We start from the raw sequence: 24,447 nt of genomic DNA, 5'->3' as shown, positions 1-24,447 counted from the left end.
GTACTTACCCACAAAGTACGCCAGCAGGATGACCAGCGTGGCCGAGATAGCAATGGCACTCAGGGCCGCACACTTCCAGTTACAGTACTTGGAGGGCTTCTTGAGGTTGAAGGCCGGGCGGGAGAAGGTGGTGCGGGGCAGGGGCCGGGGCGGCGGCGAGTACACCGTGCTGGACGTCAGAGGGTAGCCCGGCGCCGTGCTGCAGAAGAGCGGGGAGGTGCCTCCCGGCTTGAAGAGGAAGTGCCTGTGGACGGAGAGAAGCCGGGGGCGGCAGGGTTAGCCGGCGCCCCGGGAGCCCACACTGACCTGAGGGTGGAGGCAGCGGTGGAAGAAGCATGCAGAAGAGCCTAGAGAGACGGAGAGAGAGAGAGAGAGCCACCACGGAGGAGACGGAGGGACAGAGAATAAGGAAAATCATGTGCCGGACCACAGAACAGGGCACACGGAGACACGTTTCCACAAAAACACGAGTGGGACAGCCCTGCCCATGGGGAACCCACCCCAGCTGGACAGAAGGCTGGGTGCTGAGATCCTTTTCCTGGGAAGCCACGGGGGGCTGGGATGCTGTTTTCTTGGAGAAGGAACTAGATGTCTTCTAAAATTATTGCAGTAACTTGGAAAACGCCTAAAATCCTATTCTGCCCTCACCCCCGCCCCTCCCCCGGAGATTATGAAACCGCCAGTTTTTCCTCTCCTCCAATACATCCTTTGCTTTTGTACCATGGTGGAGGAATGGAATACCAACTTTTTTTTTTTTTTTTTTAGAGGGAGTTGGGCTTCCCTGATAGCTCAGTTGGTAAAGAATCTGCCTGCACTGCAGGAGACCCCCGTTGGATTCCTGGGTCAGGAAGAGCCTCTGGAGAAGGGATAGGCTACCCACTCCAGTATTCTTGGGCTTCCCTTGTGGCTCAGCTGGTAAAGAAATCACTTGCAATGCGGGAGACTTGGGTCTTCGATCCTTGGTTTGGGAAGATCCTTTGCAGAAGGGAAACACTATGCACTCCAGTATTCTGGCCTGGAGAATTCCATGGACTGTATATTCCACGGGGTTGCAAAGAGTCGGACAGGACTGAGTGACTTTCAGTTTCACTTTCACTTTGGTAGGGGTGGGAACCAAGAAACCACTACTAAACTCTGCCAAGGTCAAGAGTCCCGTAGTGGCTGTTACACAGCGAATGGCAGCAAATGCCTTCAAAGAACTCTGCCCAGAAGCCAGTCTGCTGCCTTCCAGGCCCCTGGTAACAGCTGCAGCAGCGGACAGACAAGCAACTGTGTCCTGCAGCCTGGCCATAGCATTGAGGGCAGCATGGCAAGGTCAAAGCACATGGCTGTGGCCAAACTAGGTGCCGGGAAATCCTCCACAGCCTGCCTTTAACCACGGCCATGGGAAGACTGGGACACGGCCTGGGAGACGGGGTGCACTGGTTATACTGAATGCCCCCGAAGTCTTAGGGAAGAAGGTAAGACTGAGAGGGATCTTGTACCCTGCTGGGGTGCAAGAGGCCTCGGGCCACAGAATACAACACCAGGGCCAGTATACATACAACACAGGGCTTGTGCTGCATAGAGGCGGCTACATGAGATGGCTTCCGGATGTCAAAGGCAGCCAATGAGATGCCGGGAGCACCATATTAACAAGACTGCTGTTAATATGCTGGGGGATAGCGTACTCCAAGAATAAACTCTTGCAAGTTGAACACAGGCTTGGGGATGGGCATGCAACATGGCCTCATCACTTCCCCCAGGAGGTCCCAGGGAAAGGTCTCAGGGTCAGCATGCAAGAGCAGGAGCCACAGGGAGAGCACACACAGAGGGGAGGAGCATGGGAACGTCACGTACCCGTCATTGTAAGCCCCATCATGGCGGGAGGCGCTGAGAATGTCCATCTCAATGAGGTTGTCCTGCAATGTCCCTAGGAATGGCTGCTTGCCTAGGTTTCTACACACACATGGAGACATGAATGAAGCCATGAGTCATGCATCGATGAAGGGGAGAGTAGAGAAACACAGAAAGTGGCTGACTGGTGCAGCTGTGCGTAAGACCAGCGGGGCGTGGTTTCCAGGCGATGGGGCTGTGGGCAAACGCCCGGTGCCCAGGGTCTGCCTGGCCCAGAGCATCTGGAGGGAGCACCCTCCATACAAACCTGTAGGTCTGCCAGCTGTGTGCATCAGCATCTCTGACTGGCGAAGACTGATTATGGCTTATGTGCTGAGCTAGGTGCATGATATCCATTTATCTCAGGTCTTTAAGAGAGGCACGGTACAAGGAAGGCAGTGTCGTCCCCATTGTACAGAGCAGGGAATGGGTCCTTTGGCAGTGCGGGGACCTGGGTGATGACTGATTGGCAGGGACAGAGCTCCACAGAGACGGGGGGCTCTTTCGTCCCCCACATGCACTGCGGCTTTCTGGGACCCAGAATGAAGGTCAACACACTCGCCACTTTGGTCTCAACTGTGCCTGCTAAGTGACACCACTCACACACAAGTGCGTGGGGTCTTGTTTCCCGATGTTTCAGGGTTGCTGCCACCTCATTTGAATTGTTTTGAGCATGCCCGTGGTGGATACCCTCTGCTGTCTGTGCCTCAGGGAAGGACTGACTGCAGAAAGTCACCTTTTGGGGCCAGCCCTGCCAGAGACTATCCTTCTGACTTTGACCAGATCTTGAGAACTGGAAAACTAAATTCAAGCCCCCTTTCTGCCGCATTCTTGCTGTGTGACTTTGTGTAGACACTTTAACCTTTTCTAATCTTAACCTACTGTATCTGTAAAATGGGGCTAATAATGCTAAACTCACAGGTTGCTATAGGAACAACTGAGGAATGTTGAAAGTGTTTTCAGAGTTTAGGCAAAGGTTACAGAAATAAACACCAAGGCTAGTCATAACAGTGGCTACCTAACCTACATCTCAGCTTCTTAGGCAGTGCTAGTGGTAAAGAATCTGCCTGCCAATGCAGGAGACGTAAGAGATGTGGGTTCGATCCTTGGTTGGCAAGATCCCCTGGAGGAGGGCATGGCAACCCACTCCAATATTCTTGCCTGGAGAACCCCATGGACAGAGGAGCCTGGCGGGCTACAGTCCACAGGGTTGCAAAGAGTCAGACACGACCGAGGAACTTAGTATGCATGCACCCTAGATCCACTGTATACTTCCCACTGTCTAGAGCTGTGCAACTATTATCCAGTGTAAATCTTTCTTCCCCAACAACCCTGCAAAGTCTCCACTGCATCCTTGTTTTGTAGGCTGGCATGCATGGCACGGCCTGGAGAAGTCCCAGGGTTCTATCATAGAGTAAGCAAGTGGCAGAGCCAGACTGAAGACTGAGTTTGTCTGCCATCGGAGCTCAGGCCCGGTCAGGCCCTCTCTGCCCATAACCTGCCCAGCCTGTGGCTTTGCTCCTGCCCAGCCCCACAGACTCGCAAAGGAGGGGCTGTAAGTACTGTCTCAGAGCGCCATTCCACTGGCCTTCCCAGGGACTGTAGGGGCTCAGACAGCACTGTTTTGCAGCCGAGCCTCTGAGTACCACCGTGGTGGGGGATACCTAGCAATCTGGGTGGCAGCCGGTTCTGGAAGCCACCCCTGGGGCATCCCACAGAGCCCAGAGTTCCCACAGGGGAGCGGAAGTCCCTCGGAGTCGCCCCATTTCTGGCCCCAGGCAGGGAGGCCTTCTGATGGGAGGTCGTGTGACCCAGTGGGAAGCACACAGGCCCTGGGGTCAGGAAGGTCTGCTTCTCTCAGCCCCTGGCCTGCAAGTGCCTGACAGATGGTAGAAAGAACTCAAATACTTGCTGACTACTGCGGGTGATGGGGTATACCAAGGGGAGTGTGCCTGGCATATCGTGAGCATGTAGTTGGTGTTTAACTGAGGGTAGCACAGGGGGTGTTCTATTATTATTCCCTCTATTCCCTGCATTTCAGGAGGACATCTGCAGTCTCTTCATAGTCTATACCGCCCAGCCTGGGCAGGCCCTCACTCCCCTGTCCAGGGACCCCAGAGCTGAGCTCTTGCTGCCTTCCTGGGGCCTGAGAGTGGCCACGTGGCACGCTCACCAGGACACACGGGGTCTGGCCTGTATCACTAGCTGAGGACTGTGCTCTTAGACCATCAAATCTAATCTTTTAGATGCATCACACACACACACACAACACAGAAGTCACTCAGTCGTGTCCTACTCTTTGCGACCCCATGGATTGTAGCCCACCAGGCTCCTTGGTCTGTGGGATTTTCCAGGCATGAATACTGGAGTGGGTTGCCGTTTCCTTCCCCAGGGGATGCATCAGTAGCAAGTAAATATATTCAGGGAAAAGGGACAAAGGATAAAGATCAAAACGTTAACAGTGGGGATTTTCCAGTGTCTGGAATAAGAGCCATTTTAATATTGTAATTTTAAAGGAAACTTTTAAAGAGAGAGACAGAGAATGGGCAACTACCTCCTGAAAGTACAGATCCATTCAAACGGGAAAAGGCAACACGACAGAAAAGGGTCTCTAGAGTGACAGAGTGCGTGTCATCCCCTGAGAGAGCGTCCACATCCGCACTAACTCCGAGGTCAATCGTCTAGATCGCTCAGGAACTTGGGGGTACACGCGCACTTGCTGAAATGCTGCCCATTCAGAGGCTGCTTTGCCTTGAACTGTGCTGTGTGTGTGCTCAGTCATGTCTGACTCTTTGTGACCCTGTGGACCGTAGCCTGCCAGGTTCCTCTACCCATGGGGATTCTCTGGGCAAGAATACTGGAGTGGGTTGCCATGCCCTCCTCCAGGGGTTCTTCCTGACTCAGGGATCGAACCCACATCTCTTGCATCATCTGTATTGGTAGGCAGTTTCTTTACCACTGTTTCACCTGGGAAGCCTTTGCCTTAAAATAACAAGCCTTATTTCGTACTTTCAAAACTGAGTCTGCGTCAATTTATTAGGTCGCATCTGACTCTGAGAAAACCAAGGCCCAGAGAGACACATGTCCTACTCCCACCCACATAGCAAGTCAGTGGCAGAACTGGAATGAGAGCTCCGGTGACCCAACGCCCAGTTCAAGAGTCCCCAGTACATTTTGTGTCTACCTCTGCCCCCAACATCTGGGTTTCTGGTTCTTTTGAAACATAAATGTGATGAGGGTTTCCTGATGGGGACCCTGAGCTGCTGAGCCCTCCCTGGGTTACAGTCCTGCAGGGTCTCCAGCTCACTGCTGCTGAGAGCTCAGGTATGGCCTCCAGATTCATCTGACCCTCTCATTGCTGGCTGTTGTTAACTCATTTTACAGATATGCAAGCTGAGACCCAGAGATGTTAAGACACTGCCTGAGATCACACAGCAATGAAAAGCTAGAGACGGGACTCAAACCCAGATCTCTCTGACCTCATCAAGCTGCCTATCAGGAAAGAGCAGCCAAGGCTTGGAGAGGGCACTGCAGAGTAATGCTAGACGGTACTGAGAGCTCCTCGTAGAGAGGAGAGGGGACTGGCTCCCTTCAAAGCCTGAGGGGAGGCCCTGGATCAGTTACTGGGCTGCCTGAAGCAGGGTTCCATTTCTTTGACCCAGGGCCGGATGAGCTTGCCTCCCAAATGCAGAAGACAGGGCTTTGGGAGAGGAAGTGGCTGGGGAGCTGCAGAGGCCAGTGGTTCTTCTGGGACCGCCCTGTTCCACAGCCCATCTTCTCACCACAAGCCACTGTCCTGGACCAGGTTTCTACCCACAGGGCCCTGAGACAAAGCAGGACAGGCAGGGCTCACACTCCACACCCTGCAGCTGAGACCCTCCCACAGGGTGCTTGGGTGTAAGAGACTCAGCCAAAACCACTTAAATTTAGTTACAGAGCTGGCATTTGAGTGGAAGGATGAACATAGAAAAGTGAACCAGGTCTTGCATGCCATTCCCATGATGTCCCTCTCGATTTGAAAGATGTTGACAGCTACTCACCCTCACGTCTACCGCTCCAGGCCCCAACCCACAGGGTAAAGTGCGCCCTCCTGCTCATGGAACTCAAGGGTCACTGATCCCTATTTACTGTCATCTCCACAGGGATGCCCTGCAGCTCCCACTTCAGCCAACTCTTAGCCCTCTCCCCCAAAATCCAAGTTCTCTCCCGGCCTTTGCACAACTCTCGTCTCGGAATTCCTTTATCCCCTGAAATTCCACTCGTACACGCCCCAGGACACTACCTATAATGATCATAAAGGCAGCACTGGACAGTGGTTGGGGCAGAAACTCCGAGTAGGCTGGCCCGGGTATGGTTGTGGCCCTGCCCTTCACTGGCTGTGGCTCCTTAGATAAGTTTCTTAAGTTTTCTGTTCTTTAGATTCTTCACTTCTCCAGTGAGGAGGGTAATAAGAGCTAAGTGTAGAAGAGCTAAGATAGCAGAGGAGTGCAGAAGAACTGAGATAGCAGTACTGACAGCTATCCTTTTAAAGGCATGCTTATAAGGTTGGTGTGTCGGCTTGTCTGGTGTCTGGGAACTTAGGGTTCAGGCGGGGTCCCACCATCAACTGATAAGAGGGACTGACTCACTGGGCCTCAACTATTTGCATAAACACCAGGGTTTATGCTGAACACCTACCTTCCTTCTGGGAGTCTGGATTTTGGATACATGCCAGGCAGGAGGTGAGGTGTCCATGTGACCAGCCCTTAATAAAACCCTGGGCACTTAGTCTCTAATGAGCTTCCCTGGTTGGAAGCTCATTAGCACACTCAGTATGGACTCTCTGCGTGTTTGTTATGGTTATTATTTGGTGCTTCTAAGCAGGGGAGGGGGCGGTCCCACAGTCCTCTCTGCTGGGAGGCTTCCCTGGTCAGAGCATTATGCAGACAGCCCTGCCTCCCTCACTAGACCTTGTGCTTCCCGCGTGGGAGTGGCTGTGTCATGTCTGTGATCGAATCACCAAATGACAGAGTCCGTGGGGTTCTGTCAGCTCCCAGCAATGCTCAGAAGCTGGCCTGGAGCACCAGGAGACACTGTGCACCCTTCTGGGAAGCGCGTCAGGGCTGGGCTGGAGACCAGGGGATGGCCTCCCATCCCTGGGGGTGGGCATGGCTGTTCCCCCAGTGGAGTGTGGCCGCGGAGTGGACCCCAGGCTCCCAGACCAGGCCTGTGATCAGATGAGCTAGAGCTGAGGTCTGGCTGCCTTCTGCTCTGGCTTCCCCTTTATCCGACAGGAGCCTGTCGGGTTATTCATCAGGCAGGCCCTGTGAACTCAATCACACATCTGATGCCTCAGATGGTGAAAGAAGGGGATTGGGTTTTAGGGGACTCTCAACACGTGGTTCCCACCAGAATGGACCACAGACGCACCTGCGGGGCTTAAAGCAACATCGCAGCCCAGCTCTGGGGAGCACAGCTAGACCCCATCTCCTTCCTCCCTGGGGGCCTCGGTCACCCTGGGGGGTGCCAGCGGCATAGCAGGGCGGGGCAGGGAAAGGAACAGGTTAATCAAGTCCTTCCTCTTCTTTGTCCTGGTAGCCTCTTTTCTCCTGCCGGCATCCAAGAGAAACCCCTCCTGGTCACTCTACTAGCTGTTAGGGTATTTGCTCCGCTATTTATTTTTGCCCTCAACCAAGACTCAGTGCGACAATTAGGGAGGGGCCTGTGGCTGTTTCTCTGGCATGGGGAGTGGCGAAGCTGTTCAGGGCAGCCGTCTCAAACAGGCCCGGCTCTCTGGGGCTCCCTGGGCTGAGCTCAGCCTGTGTCTCCCCCGGCCCGCCTCTCCTCCCTGCCTCTCCCTGGGGACTCCTGCTCTTCACCAGGGTGTCCCCTGGCACCAGGGCCCCTGGGACGTCTCCCCTGCGCCCTGCTCAGGCCTCAGGTGAGTGTACATATCCATTCATTTGCTCCATCATTCATTCACACCATTTCGCTTGCGTGTTAATATTTATCAAACCCCCATCAGGCGGCAAGGCTATGTTGTGTGCTGGGGGATCCTGAGGCAAGGCAGTTAAAACACGTTTCCGGTGCTGATCTCTAGCCTACTGCTACAGTCTGTTCTCTGGCACACAGTAGGCACTGCTGAATATTTACTGGACAACAAATAACTACATGATAAGCCCTTGAGCGTGCATGTGTGCTAAGACCTATGCAGACATTATTTTTGTTAACTGCTCCAACGTCTTGATGAGGCAGTACGGTAGATTCAAGGAGGATGAAAATTCTCAGCTCTTCTCGCTTTGAGAAATGGGGTCTATTGTCTCTCCCTTGAAGCTGGCTGGCCTGTGACTGCTCTGACCAACAGAATATGACAGAAGTGACACCATGCCAGTTCCAGGCCAAGCCTAATATTAGGAGGATCAACGGCTTCTTGTCTCAGCACAGTGGAGCCTTGAGCTGCCACGTGGAGAGACACCCTGAGACTATACGAGAAGGAGAGGGTGCCCCCAACCTAAGTCCAGCTTCCCAGCGGTGTCCCCCAGGGTGTCAGGCACATGAGTGAAGCCATCTTGGATCCTCAGACCAGCTCAGCCAACAGCCAGACACAACTGCCTCCCGTCTACCCCCTGTGGAGCAGAGGGCCAGCCCACCCGAGCTCTTCCTGAACTCTCAACTCACGCTGTGAAGTACAATCAACTGATGGTCTTTAAACCACTAAGTCTTGGGGTAGTTGGTTATGCAGCAGTAGATCATCAGAACAGGAATTCACTAGCACTTTCTCCCCTGCAGAGATGAAGACTTGTAAGGTCGAGGTCCGCAGCTAGTGAGCACTGGGGTGAGGGTCTGATCATAGGATGCATCTGACCTTTAAACCTGTGCTTTGAACAACTTGTGCCCTCAAAATGTCAGGGTCAAACTCACTGTTTCAAAGTAAAGAAGAGAGAGAACCCACAATTTCCTCTCAACTCCTCTGGTGAGCAGCACCTTAATACATATTTTTGAATGGCTTTTTCTTCACAGGGTTGATATGGGCAGCAGATACACATGGGAGAAAAAGGGAAACAACTGTTATGGCACGTCTTTTAATGCCAGGCACTGTGCGGTGTGCTCATATATTAGCTCCCAAGCTAAGAGATATGACGTCTTATCCCAATTTACAGGTGGGGACATCAAGGTCCAAAGATGTTAAGGAATTTTCCCAGCCAGGAAGCGCTGAAGCCAAGGTAGGCATCTACATCCATCTGATCTATAAAGCCTGCATCCTTCTCACCCCACCAAGTTGTTCAGTTACCTGTGACCCTATCTCCCAGACTTGACATGGCTCCCTCCTAAACTCTACCTTGTTGGTTTTGTGCTATTGACCAGCTGGTATTAAGAGCCAGAATTCTGATTGTCTTATCCACTGTACTAGGCACCTCTCCCAGCTTCAGGCTATTTTTAGATGCACAGAACTCTGCGGTCACAGACGAAGCCTTCCTCCAACGTCTCATCTGGGTCTTCAAGGACAAGTAGGACTTTGCTAGACCAAGAAGGAAGGAGGAGGGTGACTCTGGCAGAGAGTTGTGCAAAGAATATGTGCAAAGGCACAGGGGCATGTGAGGCCCAAGGTTTTGCTGAAATACTGATAAACACACATATGTGTACACTCATCTATACACACAAACACTGAATATTAAATTTACAAGATTATGTTATATATGTGTATGGATTTAGATAAACAAGAAAATGTTACATAAACACAAGCATATGCCAACATGTTAATAATGATTACTGTCTGGTGGTAGATATGGGTAACTTTCTTTTCTTGCTTATTTCTATTTCCTAAGTGCTCTATAAGATATCAGTTGAACGATAAAGTGTTAAGAAGAGAGAAAACAAAGTTCCTGTGGTTTGAGCAGTGGAAGTGGGAGGACAGAGGGCAGATGGGCACTGGCTGACCAGGCAGGAGAGTTAAGCTGGGACCACCTTCATATCTCCAAGAGCCATCAGGAGACCAACCCTGCTGCTGGTCCTCTCCTCTATCTTCCTATCCCTTGAGAAACTTGGAGAAACACCTACGTTGATGCTATGTGAGAAACACAAACTTCTAAGCAGAGGGAGTGGCTGCCACACTCCCTTCAGAGAATGAGAGCCATTGATTACTTGCTGGCTTCCTTTGATCGTGTGCCGTCATTCAGCAAGCACTTTGGGAATACTGGGGATCTAATTAAGCTACTCTGCTCGGGAAGGCACACAATTATCTGACTCTGTCCATGAAGAGAGCAAATGAAGCACGCAGGGAAAAGTCACACATGATTTTAAAGGCTGTCAACAGACATATTAATTAAGAGACTGGGGAAGGGGTTGGGCCATACCTGTGAGAAATGTACTTTAGGAAAAAATGACTGTATGAAAAGACACAAAAGGATGCTGGTTTTCTCTCACTGGACCCACAAGTTCAAGGTGGGAGTATCATAGCCATGTGCCAGGCACAGTCCGATGGGTCCGCTTCCCATGTGTGGATTAACTTCACTTCCTTATATGTGACATGACTTTTGTCCTCTTCCCAGATAAGGAACAGGGATTTAAGAGGCTAAAATCTCTGTTTCCCACTACTTTGAGAAATAGGGCAGAAGAGTAAGAGGTTCCAAACATCCAGCCTGGGACACTCTGTCCTCGGTTCAGAGCAAGTAGAGAAAGGCTACGTCCCCCAAAGTCAAGAGCACGTGTCTCAGAGTGGCAGGCTGGCGGGTGCGTCTAATTTTCATCTTTATATCTTTCTGCGCTTTCCCCAGTGGGCTTGTATGGTTTTCATAATCTTAAAAGAATCATCTCCACTTGGGAAAAATAGTGATGTAGCAAAGGGAAGGAAGACAGGTAGGAACTGAGGCTGACTGAGATCCTTGAGCTGAAAAGAACATCCTAGGAAGCTGGGAGAAAGGAGAGGCAGAGTCCAGCCCAGCAGCAGGTGGTGGGGGTGCAGGGAGATGGCCCCATACCCAGGAGCCGGGGCACCTGGGTTCAAATCTCAGCTGTGCGTGGACTGTGATGGGACCTGAACTAGTCACCTATCCCAAGTTTTAGCTTCCAAATCTGTCAGCTGGGGTCACAATAATAATATCTACTTCCTCAAGTTGCGAGGACTACCATTTTATCACACAAACCCGTATACATCCATGTTAGGGCTTGTTAGGGCTTTGGGGATAGAGCGGCTAGGCCGACAGGGGAGGAGGAGAGGTGGGCAGGGGAGACGGTCACTGAGCAGCCACCTACCCACTGGCTACTCCTGCCTGGTCCCCAGGTGGTGCCCATGGCACCACGCAGGTGCCACGCCAGGCAAAGGGGGACCGAATCACGGAAGGGAATGGCGGAGGTGTGGGCCCAAATCAGACCCTGGGAGCTTGCTCTCTGCCACATGCCAGCCTGCTTAGACACAGCAGCTCTCACCTACTGTTACAACAGCGCTTTCCATCCAGCAGCAGCCCTGTGGTGTAGTAAAGGGAGGCGCAGAGGGGGAGGCCGCTTGACCAAGCTCACACCTTCAGTGAGCAGCAGGGTAGCCCTGAACCTCAAGAGCTGCTTGATTCCCAAGCCCCAGTACTCTCTCCCCTCCATCCCACGGCCCTTCTTTCTGGCAGCTAGAGAGTCGGATCCCTGGGACCCTGCTGCTCAGGACGGGCCAGGTGGTGGGCACGCAGCACAGCCCCGCCAGGGCCTCAGAGCCCCGGGGATCTCAGCCCGGCCGTCTCCTGTCCTCAGGGCCCCAGCCCGCCCCACGCCCCGCACCTGGTCTCCAGTGGGATGTTACTGTTGAGCAGCCAGTTGTCCTGGGCGTGGGTCTGCTCCTGCGCACCGCCGGCGGGGGGCTCTCCAGACAGCGAGTGGTCTGTGGGCGCCGGGCTGGGGTTGCTCCTTGGAGTGAAGTTGCCCCGGTTCAGGGAGCTAATGGAGGCCGCATGGTGCTGGTTGGGGGTGTGGGCGTGCGAGAGCGGAGGCGGCGGTGTCCGGAGTCGAGAATGGTTCTGCAGGCCGCCCGGGTGATCTAGGGTACAAACACGCATGGTCAGCGAGGTGGGGACGGCCCCATGGGGACCACACGGGGGCCACACAGGAGCAGCCAGGCCAGCCGTGAAAAGAGCAAGTCACTCAGACGTGTCTGACTCTGCGACACATGGGCTGTAGCCCGCCAGGTTCCTCTGCCCATGGGATTCTCCCGGCAAGAATACTGGGGTGGGCTGCCATGCCTTTCTCCAGGGGATCTTCGCAACCCAGGGAGAGAATCCAGGTCTCCCACGTTGTAGGCAGATTCTTTACTGTTTGAGCTACCCAGGAAGCCCCATGCCAGCCGTGGGAACTGGCCAACGGGGCACGATCATGCAGTCAATAAACAAGTGCTCGACAGGCATTTACTGAGTATCTGCTACTCTAGGTGCTGGGGAGCAAAGCAGACAAAAGTCCTGTCCTCACTGAGCTTACATCTGAGTTAGAAAGACAGACAGAAAAGATTAAAAAAAGAAAACAAAGACCAGATAAATAGGCATGAATTTAAGTAAATTCTGGGAGACATTGAAGGACAGGGATGCCTGGCGTGCTGCAGTCCATGGGGCCGCAAAGAGTCAGACATGACTTAGAGACTAAACAACAACACATGTCACTGACTTCATACTGTTTCTTTGATACTTTTAGGCTACGGCCAGAACCCATAGCTTCAACATTACCTGGGAATTTGCTAAAAATGAAAATTCTTATGTCTTGACCCAGAGTTACTGAATCATGAACCTTTGAGTGGGGCCAAGAAATCTGACCTTACAAACCCTCCAGGTGACTCTGAGGCATGATAAGATTTGGATATCACTAGTTATATGTAAGATTAAACAGCAAAGGAAACAAATGAGTTAAACAAATCATATACATACTTATCTATCTATGAAAGTGAAAGTGTCAGTTGCTCATTCATGGCCAACTCTTTGCGACCCCATGGACTGTAGCCCACCAGGCTCCTCTGTCCATGGAATTCTCCAGGCAAGAATACTGGAGTGGGTAGCCATTCCCTTCTCCAGGGGATCTTCCTGACTCAGGGATTGAACCTGTGTTTCCTGCATTGCAGGCAGACTCTTTACCGTCTGAGCCACCAAGGAAGCCCATATATACATATATAGTCACCATCTCGGTAAATTATATATATATATATATATATCACACACACACATATATAGTTTGGGCTTCCCTGGTAGCTCAGATGGTAAAGAATCCTCCTGCAATGCAGGAGACCCTGGTTCAATTCTTGGGTTGGAAAGGCCCCCTAGAGAAGGGATAGGCTTCCCACTCCAGTATTCTTGGGCTTCCCTGATGGCTCAGATGGTAAAGAATTTGCCTGCAATGCGGGAGACCTGGGTTCCATCCCTGGGTTGGGAAGAGTCCCTGGAGGAGGGCACAGCAACCCACTCTAGTATTCTTGCCTGGAGAATCCCCATGGACAGAGGAGCCTGGCGGGCTGCAGTCCACGAGGCTGCAAAGTCAGACATGACTGAGTGACTAAGCACAGCCCAGCAAATACATGTATATATATGTAGTTTACCAAGATGGTGATAAATCTGAGAACACACAAAGCCGGGAAGGAGGCAGTGGCCTGTGTATGTCGGGGCAGTGATGAAACTTTAGATCAGATGGTCAGTGATGGGCTTCTGAGTAAAGGGAATGAGCCATGCTGGTGTCTGGGGTGGGGGTGGCAGTTAAAAAGCACCACTTACACTTCTGGAGCACTAACTATGTGCCAGGCACTATTCTGAGCCTACTTGTGTTAATTCAGCTAATCCTCACAACCCACTACAAGCAGGTATTGTGTGCATTTCATTTTACAGATGAAGCAATTACTTTCCTGGAAAATCCCATGGATAGAGGAGCCTGGTAGGCTGCAGTCCATGGGGTCCTAAGAGTCGGATACGACTGAGTGACTTCACTTTAACTTTTCACTTTCATGTATTGGAGAAGGAAATGGCAACCCACTCCAGTGTTCTTGCCTGGAGAGTCCCAGGGACGGGGGAGCCTGGTGGGCTGCCGTCTATGGGGTCGCACAGAGTTGGACACGACTGAAGTGACTTAGCAGTAGCAGTATATATATTCATATAAATTTTTATTTATATATAAATATTTATATTTTATTTACTCCTTCTAATTACTTGGAGTGTTGGAGTACCATCTTAAAGTAACATCCGCTCAGCTATGCTCACAGGAAGAGTATTATGAGGGTAAAGAAGGTCAGGATACTGGGTTCTATTCTAGATTTTGCCACTTATTAATCTCATAACCATTGTTGTGGACTGCACATTTAGACCCTCCAAAATTCCCTGGTGGCTCAGCTGGTAAAGAATCCGCCTGCAATGCGGGAGACCTGGGTTTGACCCCTGGGTTGGGAACATCCCCTGGAGAAGGCAATGGCTACCCACTCCAGTATTCTGGCCTGGAGAATTCCATGACTATTTCATGGGGTAGCAAAGAGTCAGACATGACTGAGTGACTTTCACTTTCAAAATTCATAAGTGGAACACCTAACCCCAAATCAATGGTATCTGTAGGTGGGGTTCTTGGGAGGTAACAAGGTTGAGATAAAGACACGAGGGTGGAGTCCTCACGACAGGATTAGTGCCCTTAGAAAAAGAGCCCAGAGAGCTAGCACTCTCTCTCTGCATGACGTGGAGACATCGCAGGAAGGTGGCCATCCTCATATCAGGAGGAGGCCTCTCACCAGACGCTGAATCTGCCTGCACCTTGATCTTGGACTTCTCAGACTCTGGAACTATGAGAAATAAATGCTTGTGGTCTAAATTACCTTGTCTATGGTACTTTGTTTTAGCAGCCCAAGCTGACTAAGACAGAAACTGGTAATCAACAGTATGATGATGCTGGAACAAATATCTAAAAAATGTGGAAGTATCTTTGGAACTCGGTAATGGGTAGAGTCTGCAAAAGTTTTGAGGTGCATGCTAAAAAAAAAAAAAAGACTATGTTGCTGTGGGGGGACTGTTAGATGTGATTCTGGAGAGAGCTCAGGAAAAAAAAAAAAAAAGATGTGTAGAGAAAGCATCCATATTCTTAGGGAATACAGAAACACACATGTACAGAATGTTGATAGAAATAATGGACATTAAAGGCAATTCTGATGAGGCCTCAGAAATGAGGAGGAGCATGTTACTGGAACACTAGAGAAAAGGTGATCCTTGCTACATGGTGGCAAAGAATTTGGCTGACTTATGCTCATGTCCCAGTGTTTTGTGGAAGGTAGAAGTTGTGAGCCAAAAAAATTAGATATTTTGCTGAGAAGATCCTGAAGCCAAGTGTTAAAGAAGTGGCTTGGTTCCTCCTGGCAGCTTAGAGTAAAATAGGAGAACAGAGAAATGAAGAAAGAACTGTTAAGCAAAAAGATTTGAAAAATTCTCAGCCTGCCCATATTGCAAAAAAAGAGAAAGCACTTACAGAAGAGAACACCATGGGTGGGGCTGATGGAAAATTTGGTAAGAAGATGTATGTGGGTGTGACCCATGGACCTAGCCAGCCACCCCAGAAGGAACACTGCCAATCTGAGTCAACAGCGACTGAGACCGAATGAAGGACAGCTGTCAAAGTTAGATTCTACAGAATAGGACAATGAAGCTATTTGGCACATTAGCTTCATTGTCCTGTGAATGAATAGCACATTCTCCAAGAAGAGGGAAGACTGGCCTTGAAGGTAATTCAGAGGTCATCGGGGCTACTGCCTCAGTTTCAAAAGGCCTAAGGCTTTTTTATGGCTGAGTGATATTCCACTGGATATATGTACCAAATCCTCATGATGATGGGATCTCCCCTGCCAGGTAAGTATACGTACATCTTCATCCATGCCTCTGTCAAGGCACATTTAGGCTGTTTCTGTGTCTTGGCTATTGTAAACAGTGCTATAATCAACACTGGGATGCACGTAGCTTTTCAAATTATGGTTTTCTCCAGGTATATGCCCAGGAGTGGAACTGCTGAATCAAATGGTAGTTCTATGCTTATTTAAGGAAACTCCATACTATTCTTCATAAAGTTTGTACCAATTTACATTTGGGACTGACATACATACATATGTAAAATATATAACTGATAAGGACCTACGGTTTAGCACAGGGAGCTCTATACTCAAAACTCTGTAGTGACCTACAAGGGAAAGAGTGGATCCACGTACATGTGTAACTGATTCACTCTGCTGCACGCCTGAGATGAACACAACATTGTAAATCAACTATACTCCAACAAAAATGCTTTTAAAAAGAGAAAGATCTAAGACCAAGATAACCATGGGCATGTCACATAACCTCTTTGCACCTCAGTTTTCTCAACTGTAAAATGGGGAAAAGAGTTCAGTAAGGGAACCACAAAGCCACAGTGATATCAAATGAGACAGTCGATGGGAAGGAAATACACCTGAAGTTCACAGTTTACAAAGCAGTCCACGTCATTCGTTCCTCTTGAGAATGCTGCACCTCACAGAGGGGACTGAGAGTTGTGAGTACAGGATCCTAAACCCGGGTGGGTATGATATTGCAAAGGCTGTGCTTTTCTTTGGCTCAGGAGACAGCTTCCTAGAAACCATCACAATCAAGAGTGAGGCACTATCAGTGATATGACTATTCTTAGCAGAAGATGCTCTGCTTTTTAGGTAACCCGGTCCTTTATGCCAACGAGTTACAAAGCAAATCTGGTGGGAGTGAGGCTGGGTAGCAATACAAGGGAAGAGAAACAGAAACCCATTGGAGCAGATAAGGATTCCTTACTACTAACTGCTATTTTCAGGATAAAACCCACACCCGTCTACCAATCTCTTTGGAATTTGATCCACACCTGTCTTTCCAGCTTCATCTGTCATCAGCTCCCTCCCCATACCCTCCAGTCTGGCCACACCTTTGCCTCAGAGGCCAAGAGCTTTGCTGGGGCCACACAGTAGCTAACATTTCAACTCCAGTGAAGATGGTCTCCAAGAAGGCCACAGAACATGAATGGTGCCCTCTGAAGACATGCCATATGTGGTGGTCCTGGTCTGACAGAGATGCTCCTTGATGGGAAGGGAGAGATCCTGGGAGCCAGTAGAACAGGCAGAGTGTCCCACTCAGAGAAAACATGGCCTTGGACCAGAGAGAAAGCGAGAATGTGTATGTGGTGTGTGCATGCGTGCACGTGGGCTCATGTGTCTGACTCTTTGAGATCCCATGGACTACAGCCTGCCAGGCTCTCTTGTCCATGAAATTTTCCAGGCAAGAATCCTGGAGTGGGTCGCCATTTCTTACTCCAGGGGATCTCCTTGACTCAGGGATTGAACTGGACCTCCTGCATGGGAGGCAGATTCTTGACTGTCTAAGCTACCAAGGAAGCTGGAAAGCGAGACTGTGGAGGTTCATTTGTTTTGGTCACCTGCTCTCAGGCAGCACTTTAATGGAGACATTTGGAGCCTGGATATAGAAGCCAGCAGGAGACGCAGCCTCCTGGGCGGCTTGAGTGCCCCTCCCTATCCCTGGCCTCCCAGTTCAGGGCACTTCTGCCCAGTGGTAATCAGGAGGCCAGCAGAGAAGGCTGACCTGGTCCTTGCCCCATCGTGTCCTTAGCAGTCAGCCTTCCCCTGGCATCTCACCTAATGGATATTAATAGTTGCTGCCACGTATTTGAGTACATACTGCGTGTCCTTTCAACACGGTAACTTTCCTAATGCTCACGACCGCCCCTAGAAGGCAGTCTCATTATCATTCCCATTTTACATGAGAGGAAACTGAGGCTTGCAAAACGAGTGAGTGGTCCTTATTAACCCATAGTCGTTATTCTGTCTACCAAACCATGGTGCCTTTGCATACAACACAGATAGCTGCTTGACCATCTCAGTCTGTAACCAAAGGCAGGAAAAAGACCCTCGGTGAAGAGAGAGCAAGCGTCTAACGTCTGGGACAGGACAGGCTAGACTGTAAGCCTATAGACCCCAGCTTCGTGACTGAGTGGAATGCTGGGCTCTGGCTTGATAACTGTCAAGAGTCCTGAAATGATGAACTTTCAAGTGTCAGCTTCTAAAAGGAAATTCTCTTGTGGAGGTGAGGAATTCTCTGGTCCAAACCCACTCTATCTTTTGCAGCTCAGCTCAACTGCCACCTTGTCTAGAAAGTCTTCCTTGATCTATCTTCCCCAAAGTTCCCTTTTCTTCCACTGAATGCTAACAGCAGGTAACCTGGACGGTGCACCTTTTCCTTATCTCCCAGAGCATGCCTACTTATGTCCTTCCTTCCTGTAGTGGGTATAAATTCCCTGTTCCCTCTGGGTTGTTGATCACAGCTTCCATAAACAAACAGATGCTCAATATAGGTTTGTTGAGCGAATGGCTTGTGTGAGTGGCCTGGACAGTCTATCCAGGGGGATAAGGCCAGTGTGAAGCTTATTTGCAGGTCAAAACTGACAGCAGACCACCTGAGCTCTCTAGACCATGGGGCAAGCCAGTCCTTGACTTTCTTGCCTGGAGCCAGAGTTCCAGCAGCTTCTGCTGGGGGCTCTGTTTCCCTTTGGTTCTGAGAACACTAGGAAAGGGGATTCTGACATTTTCCAGGTTTCCTATAGAAAGGCTTTATGCTTGGGGCTTGGCAGTGGATGTATACTCAGAGACATGACCTTCCCAAGGAGCAAACGTTTCTCTGATCTGAACGGAGACTCTGGGCTGAGTGGCTCCCGTGGCCAGGAGGGAAGACAGAGGGGGAGAGCCTGCAGACAGGCCTTCTTCCCTTCCCTTATCCTCCCCATTTACACTCTCAGTTTTAGAGGGAACTCAGAACCCATTCACTCATTCAGCGTGTACCGAATCCTCTTTCAGTGGCTTGACTGGTATGAGACAGAGATGGCCTAAGAGGAGAACGCGTTCCTGATTCCTTCTCACCAGGGGATGCCCTCCGATAACTCATGTCACCTTCCTGGCCTTGGTCTGCGCACTGTGAAGGATGTACACTTCCCTGCGTCACCCCTTTCTGGAGGATGCCCAAATGCACAGTGAGCCCTTAGCTGTGCCCGGAGGGCAAGGCCCATGTTCCACTCACACCCCCCATCCCCGGGAAATATTTGTGGAATGTGGGAAGGGGGAGGGGACAGCCAAGCAGGTGGGTGGACCCCTTGCTACCTGGGGGTAAGACTGGTACATTCGCAAGGCTGTGCTGTAATCCCAGTTTACACCCTCTCTTCGTAGATCCAGCCATCGAGTATGTGTCCAAATCAACCCAGATACAAGTCACTTTTACTGTTACATTGCACGCCTCTGTCAGGAAAGGCTACCTACCTATCTGAGTTTTGCAAGCCTGAATTTCCGGGAAGGTTTTTTTGCTTCCTTTGAGTTCCCACAAATATTTACAGTTGCTGGTTCCCTCCAACACCTCATACATCTTTCATTTTCTATGCACAAAATTCCTGAACACTGGTGCCTCTGGGCTGCACCTCCCTGAACTGAGACCACGATGAGGCTTCTTGAGGGCCCCGGGCAGAGCAGTAGGTAATAGGAGGAGACGAGGCTTGGATGTCAGACAGCCCTGGGTTCAGGGTCTGGCTCCGCCATGGGTAAGCTGTGTGACCTTGATCATGATACCTGACTTCTCTGGAGTTTCCCGTGTGCTTTCCCCACTTTCACCGTCTCTTTTGTCTCTGGACCTCCACAGATGCATCACCCAATGCCCAGGATACCCTTAAGACATAGGGCACAGGTCACGTGTCGTGAGCCCTTCCCGACCCTGACGGGCTGGCAGCCCGCTCTGTGTTCCTTGGCGCTCCATCGGGGCCGCAGTGTGAGGTTAACAAGGATTTGAGGAGCAGACACTTGTGGGCCACTCACCACGCGACAGACCTCAACACAGGCACTTCCCCTATGTCACTACCTCCAGTTTTCATATCAATTAAATGGAGATAATGCTCATCTTATAGGGCAATGATGAGACACAAACGAGATCACGTACATAAGGTGCCTGAAACGCAATAATGCCAAAAAAAAAAAAAAAAAGAAGAGCAACTATTAATCCTACCGTTACGGTAAAGTCATGCTGAATGGGTAAGTCATAAAGAGCTAAACTGTCACTGTGATGATTACAGCATTTACAACAGGGGTGCCCAAGCAGAAAGTCTTGAGAGAGAAAGAGTTGGCACATGCCTGGCAGAAACGTGGTTATCTTCAGTGACAGGAGGGGCCAGAGCAGAGTTCCGGAGCCTCCCAGACCGAGGTTCAGCCTTTACTCTGTCTCTGACAGGCTACGTGTTTTGGGGCAAATCACTCAAGTTCTCTGAGCCTCTAATTCCTCACCTATAGAGTGAGTGTTTAATAGTAATGCAATGAAAGGAAGAGGAGAAAGGACTACCACAGAATGAATACACAGAGATCCAGGGCTGAAACAAATCCGGACCCTGCCTTTGAGCTGCTCACAGTTTAGTAAAAACAAGAGACACACCCACAGATACTATGCAAAACAGTAATTACTAGGAGATGATAATAGCTAACATCTATTGGGCACTTGCTATGTGACTTGCTCTAAGCGCTTTATTTATAACATCTCTGTAAAGAAGGTCCTATTATTACTCCTCAATTTGTAGATGAGGACACTAATGTACAGGAAAGCTAAGAAGTTTGTCCAAGATTACTAAACCACCGAGTGATGGAACCGGAATCTGAACTCAGGCATCTGGCCCCAGAGTCCACTCTCTTAACCACTCTGCTTTACATACACGGAGGGAGTGGACACAGGGAAAGCCTCCGTGCCTGTCATGTGGCGAGCGGCCCCCAAGTGTCTGTTTCTCACATTCCCGTTAGCCCTACACTTCGGCCCTGAGGAGCACCAAGCAGGCTAGTCTATCAGGGTCGTGAAGGTTTCATGACAAGTGATGTGTGTCCTGTGTCTTAAGGGGTATTCTGGGCATTGGGTGATGCAGGTATGGAGGTCCAGAGTCGAGAGAGAGCCAGACGGGGGAGCAGGGAGGAGAGGGCGCCAGCAGACACGCAGGAGGCTGCCTGGGGCACTTCTTTAACCAGTGTGGGGTGGCTGCGAGGGGGCGCTGGCAAGAGGCCAGGAGGAGACACTGGAAGGAGTTGTGTGTGCTGGTTGCCCGGAGATGCCAAACAGAAGAACCTGGCCTCTACTGGGAGGGTGAGAGGGCGCCCTGCTGGGCTTTGAGGCAGGGGGGCTGAGATCACACTCGTGTTTGAGGCAGATCCTGTTTGCCACATGGAGGATGAACCAGGTGGGGCTAGCTGCAGGTAGGACCCAGATCAGCCTCGGGAATCCTGACAGCTAGCACAACTTCAGTGAAACATGCTGCTATCCTTTTATAAGAGCATGTTCATGAGACAAAGACATAAATTTCCAGAGTTTTGGCTCAGGCAAAGACTCCGAATGTGTCAACAGCCCTATGATCTGGGCCAACGGCGGCTCTGAGAAAGGGCGCCAGGCTGGACACCCACCAACCCCGAGAAACAGCCGCCAGGCGTCTGAAGGTCTCCTGGCTGTGGAGTTAATGACGACCCAGTGTGTGTTGCAGTCATTCATCGGGCCCTAAAGACTGGCAGATATGAAAGATGATGGTATTTAATTATGATAAAACACAAAAACTCCAGCGGCCTGAGAATGCCAAGAGAAAGAGTGATTTGGCTTCCATTAAAATGCCATCAACTACCACTGACTCAGGCTGTACAGTAGCGGTGCGGAGAGCTTAGCTAATGAACCTTGACCTCCCCGGCCGAGTTAGACAGGCCACAGAGCTCTGTCACCACCGTCAGCAGCTGGGATCTGATGGCCTGACTTCCAGCCTCTGTTTCTGTCTCCTTCAAGCTATGTGCTGCTGCTGCTAAGTTGCTTCAGTTGTGTCTGACTCTGTGCGACCCCAGAGATGGCAGCCCACCAGGCTCCCCTGTCCCTGGGATTCTCCAGGCAAGAACACTGGAGTGGGTTGTCATTTTCAAGCTAGGTAATCCTGGACAATTCATTGCACCTCTCTGAGCTTCGGCTTCCTGTCAGATGTCTAGGAAATCGCCTTGCAAACCATAGGGCCCAGCTTAAGAGTCAGAGATAACTATCAGCGTATTCTTATTGCCTGAGAAGGAATAAAAATTGCAACATCCAGATGGGAACTGCTGGTCTGAGCAAGGGGTCAGGGCTGCGTTTTTGTGTGCTTCTCTCTGCCCATTCCTTCCCCTCCCTGAACACATGCTTTCCGTTCACTCCAACCGCTGTGCTGACCATGCCGAGTCTCGGCCAGTGTGCAGGGACTCTAGGCGGTGCTCACAGATGGGGAGGAGGAGGAAGCACTGCCACAGAATGAATACACAGGGATCCAGTCGTTCAGTTCAGTCGCTCAGTCGTGTCTGACTCTTTGCCACCCCATGGACTGCAGCACGCCAGGCCTCCCTGTCCATCACCAACTCCCGGCAGAGCAGGGCAGCAGGCTGAAGCTGCTCTCTGGCACTCTTGATGGGGAGTAAAAAAGAGTGCCCTCTTTCTAAATTCCATATATATGCATTAATATACTGTATTGGTGTTTTCCTTTCTGACTTACTTCACTCTGTATAATAGGCTCCAGTTTCATCCACCTCATTAGAACTGATTCAAATGCACTCTTTTTAATAGCTGAGTAATATTCCATTTGTGTATATGTACCACAGCTTTCTTATCCATTTGTCTGCAAAAACCACTACAATATTGTAGTCTCCAATTAAATTAATTAAAAAAGTAAAACAAAAATAAAGGAGTGCCCTGAGGTCACACTGGGGTTGTTTCTGCTCTCTTGTTCATGAAGTCAGGACAGAACTTTGGGTGAACGCTCAGACTATTAAAGAGCTGGTCTGTGTGGCTCAGTGGTAAAGAATCCACCTGCCAATGCAGGAGACACAAGAGATGTGGGTTCAGTGCTTGAGTTGGGAAGATCCCCTGCAGGAGGAAGTGGCAACCCCCTCCAGTATTCTTGACTGGAGAATCCCATGGACAGAGGGGCCTGGTGGGCTACAGGGCATGGGGTCACAGCACTGAGCACGCATGCACATGTGAGAAACAGTGAAGAAATGACAGTGTCTAAACTAATGCAAAAGCCCCGTTGTACAGGGTAGTGGTTTTCCAAATAGGGCTGTCTAGAAATGCGGGAGGGGCTGCTTTCTGTTCTTATAATGACTGGCAGGAGGGGCCAGAAAAGCTAGCCAGGCATGGGACCCGGTGACCCTAAAGGCATCCAGTCAGTGGTGAGTCTAGCTGGAGTTAGTCTAGGGCGGGTGAACAGTTAAGAGCAGGTTTTATTCTGTTTGCTTCCACCCCCATCCCCAGTTTCACTCCCTCTCGGTCACAGGATGAGACCACCAAGGACTGAATCGCCTGAGCTCCCTTGCTGCTGGCTTCCAGGAGGGGTTGGCCAATTTTCAGCAGCGCAGGGCACTGACTGGAGGGAGGGAAGAGAGGCTGAGGCCACCCCCAGCTCCCATCCTCTGAGGCCCTGCTGCAGGACAGTGAGCCTCATCTCACAAAGTTACAGGTCTGGTGGTCTGAGGAAGCTTCTAGGAAAAGCGAGACCTTAGACTAGATGCTGAGGTGGGGACAGGGTGGAGGGGTTTCAAGGGGAGGGGGCTGGCGCCAGCAGAGACCCACAGGTTGAGAAACATGGGCTCCTGAGGCAGCAGGATGGGGTGGAGCCCGGGCACCCAGAGCAGGGAGCTATGGGGTAGTGGGGGAGAGGATGGAGCCCCCCTCTGAGGGCCTGGGGCCCGAGGGGCAGCTTTCAGGGGGTTCAGAGGGCTGTCCCCTACTTCCTGCCTTTTAAAGTGAAGTGTCAGGGCGGTCATCAGGTGAACCAGGAGGCCCAGGCTTCATTCAAACGCACTCAGGGTTCCTCATCCTAGCGAGGAATGCTCTCTTAGGGCAGGGTGCGGGTGAGCAGCCCTCTGCTGCCTCAACCAGGTGTGGAGGGAGGCGCAGGGTCAGAGTCTGTCCGGGAGAGGTGTAAGCAGCTCTGCTAGGGTATTTTCAGAGTCACCACAACTCAAGAGCTATCTGTTCTAAGCGTGCGAATGAAGAACTTGGCGGGGCCACCATCTGAACCTGCAAGAACGCTCTCCCAACATACGTTTGCCCAGACTGCATTCTTGTGCTCGTCTCTATTGGCTGCTAATTGCTGTGTGACCATAGGCAAGGCACTTAACCTCTCTGAGCCCCAGTGTCCCCAAGTGACAAACGGGAGGGGGAGGTGGGGAGAGTCCCGTCTTAATTCTAAGGCTGCATCATTCTTGGCAGATGAACCTGGGGTATGTGTCAATGAGCATCTGCCTGTGAAAGGTGTCCACGGCAAGCTGCGGCCTAGACTGTGCTGTGTGTCTGGGCACTAAGGCAGGCAGAAAGGCAGGCGGGAAGGAAGAGACACAGCCCTTCTTTTCTCCCTTCCCTCCTCCCTGCTTCTCTGCTTTCCTTCCCCTCACGGAGGTCATTCTCTATAGGGCCTGTGCATGACATGGAGACCGGAGATGGATTAGATGGAGTCCTGGCCTGTAAAATTCAAACAGACCACTCAGAGATGGTTGGCCGCAGCCACAGTGGATCTTTCCTGGGTACACGGCTTTCCCCTCAA

General features: G+C 50.9%; 1 protein-coding gene across 1 annotated transcript in view; it reads right to left on the bottom strand.

The window, feature by feature from the left end:
- TENM4 (teneurin transmembrane protein 4) overlaps positions 1–24,447 on the bottom strand; it is an 858,900-nt gene that overhangs the window by 252,997 nt on the left and 581,456 nt on the right. Inside the window, exons 7-9 of the mRNA XM_010853253.1 lie at positions 11,620–11,875; positions 1,840–1,938; positions 9–244 (exon numbers count right to left, since the gene is read on the bottom strand). Of these exons, the coding sequence (XP_010851555.1) occupies positions 9–244; positions 1,840–1,938; positions 11,620–11,875 (591 nt within the window). The remainder of the gene's footprint in view (positions 1–8; positions 245–1,839; positions 1,939–11,619; positions 11,876–24,447) is intronic.

Source organism: Bison bison, unplaced genomic scaffold (assembly GCF_000754665.1).
Source record: "Bison bison bison isolate TAMUID 2011002044 unplaced genomic scaffold, Bison_UMD1.0 scf7180017864324, whole genome shotgun sequence".
In the NCBI taxonomy this organism is placed as follows: domain Eukaryota; kingdom Metazoa; phylum Chordata; class Mammalia; order Artiodactyla; family Bovidae; genus Bison; species Bison bison.
The sequence above is the reverse complement of the archived record's forward strand: the minus strand, read 5'-3'. Positions and strand labels throughout refer to the sequence as shown.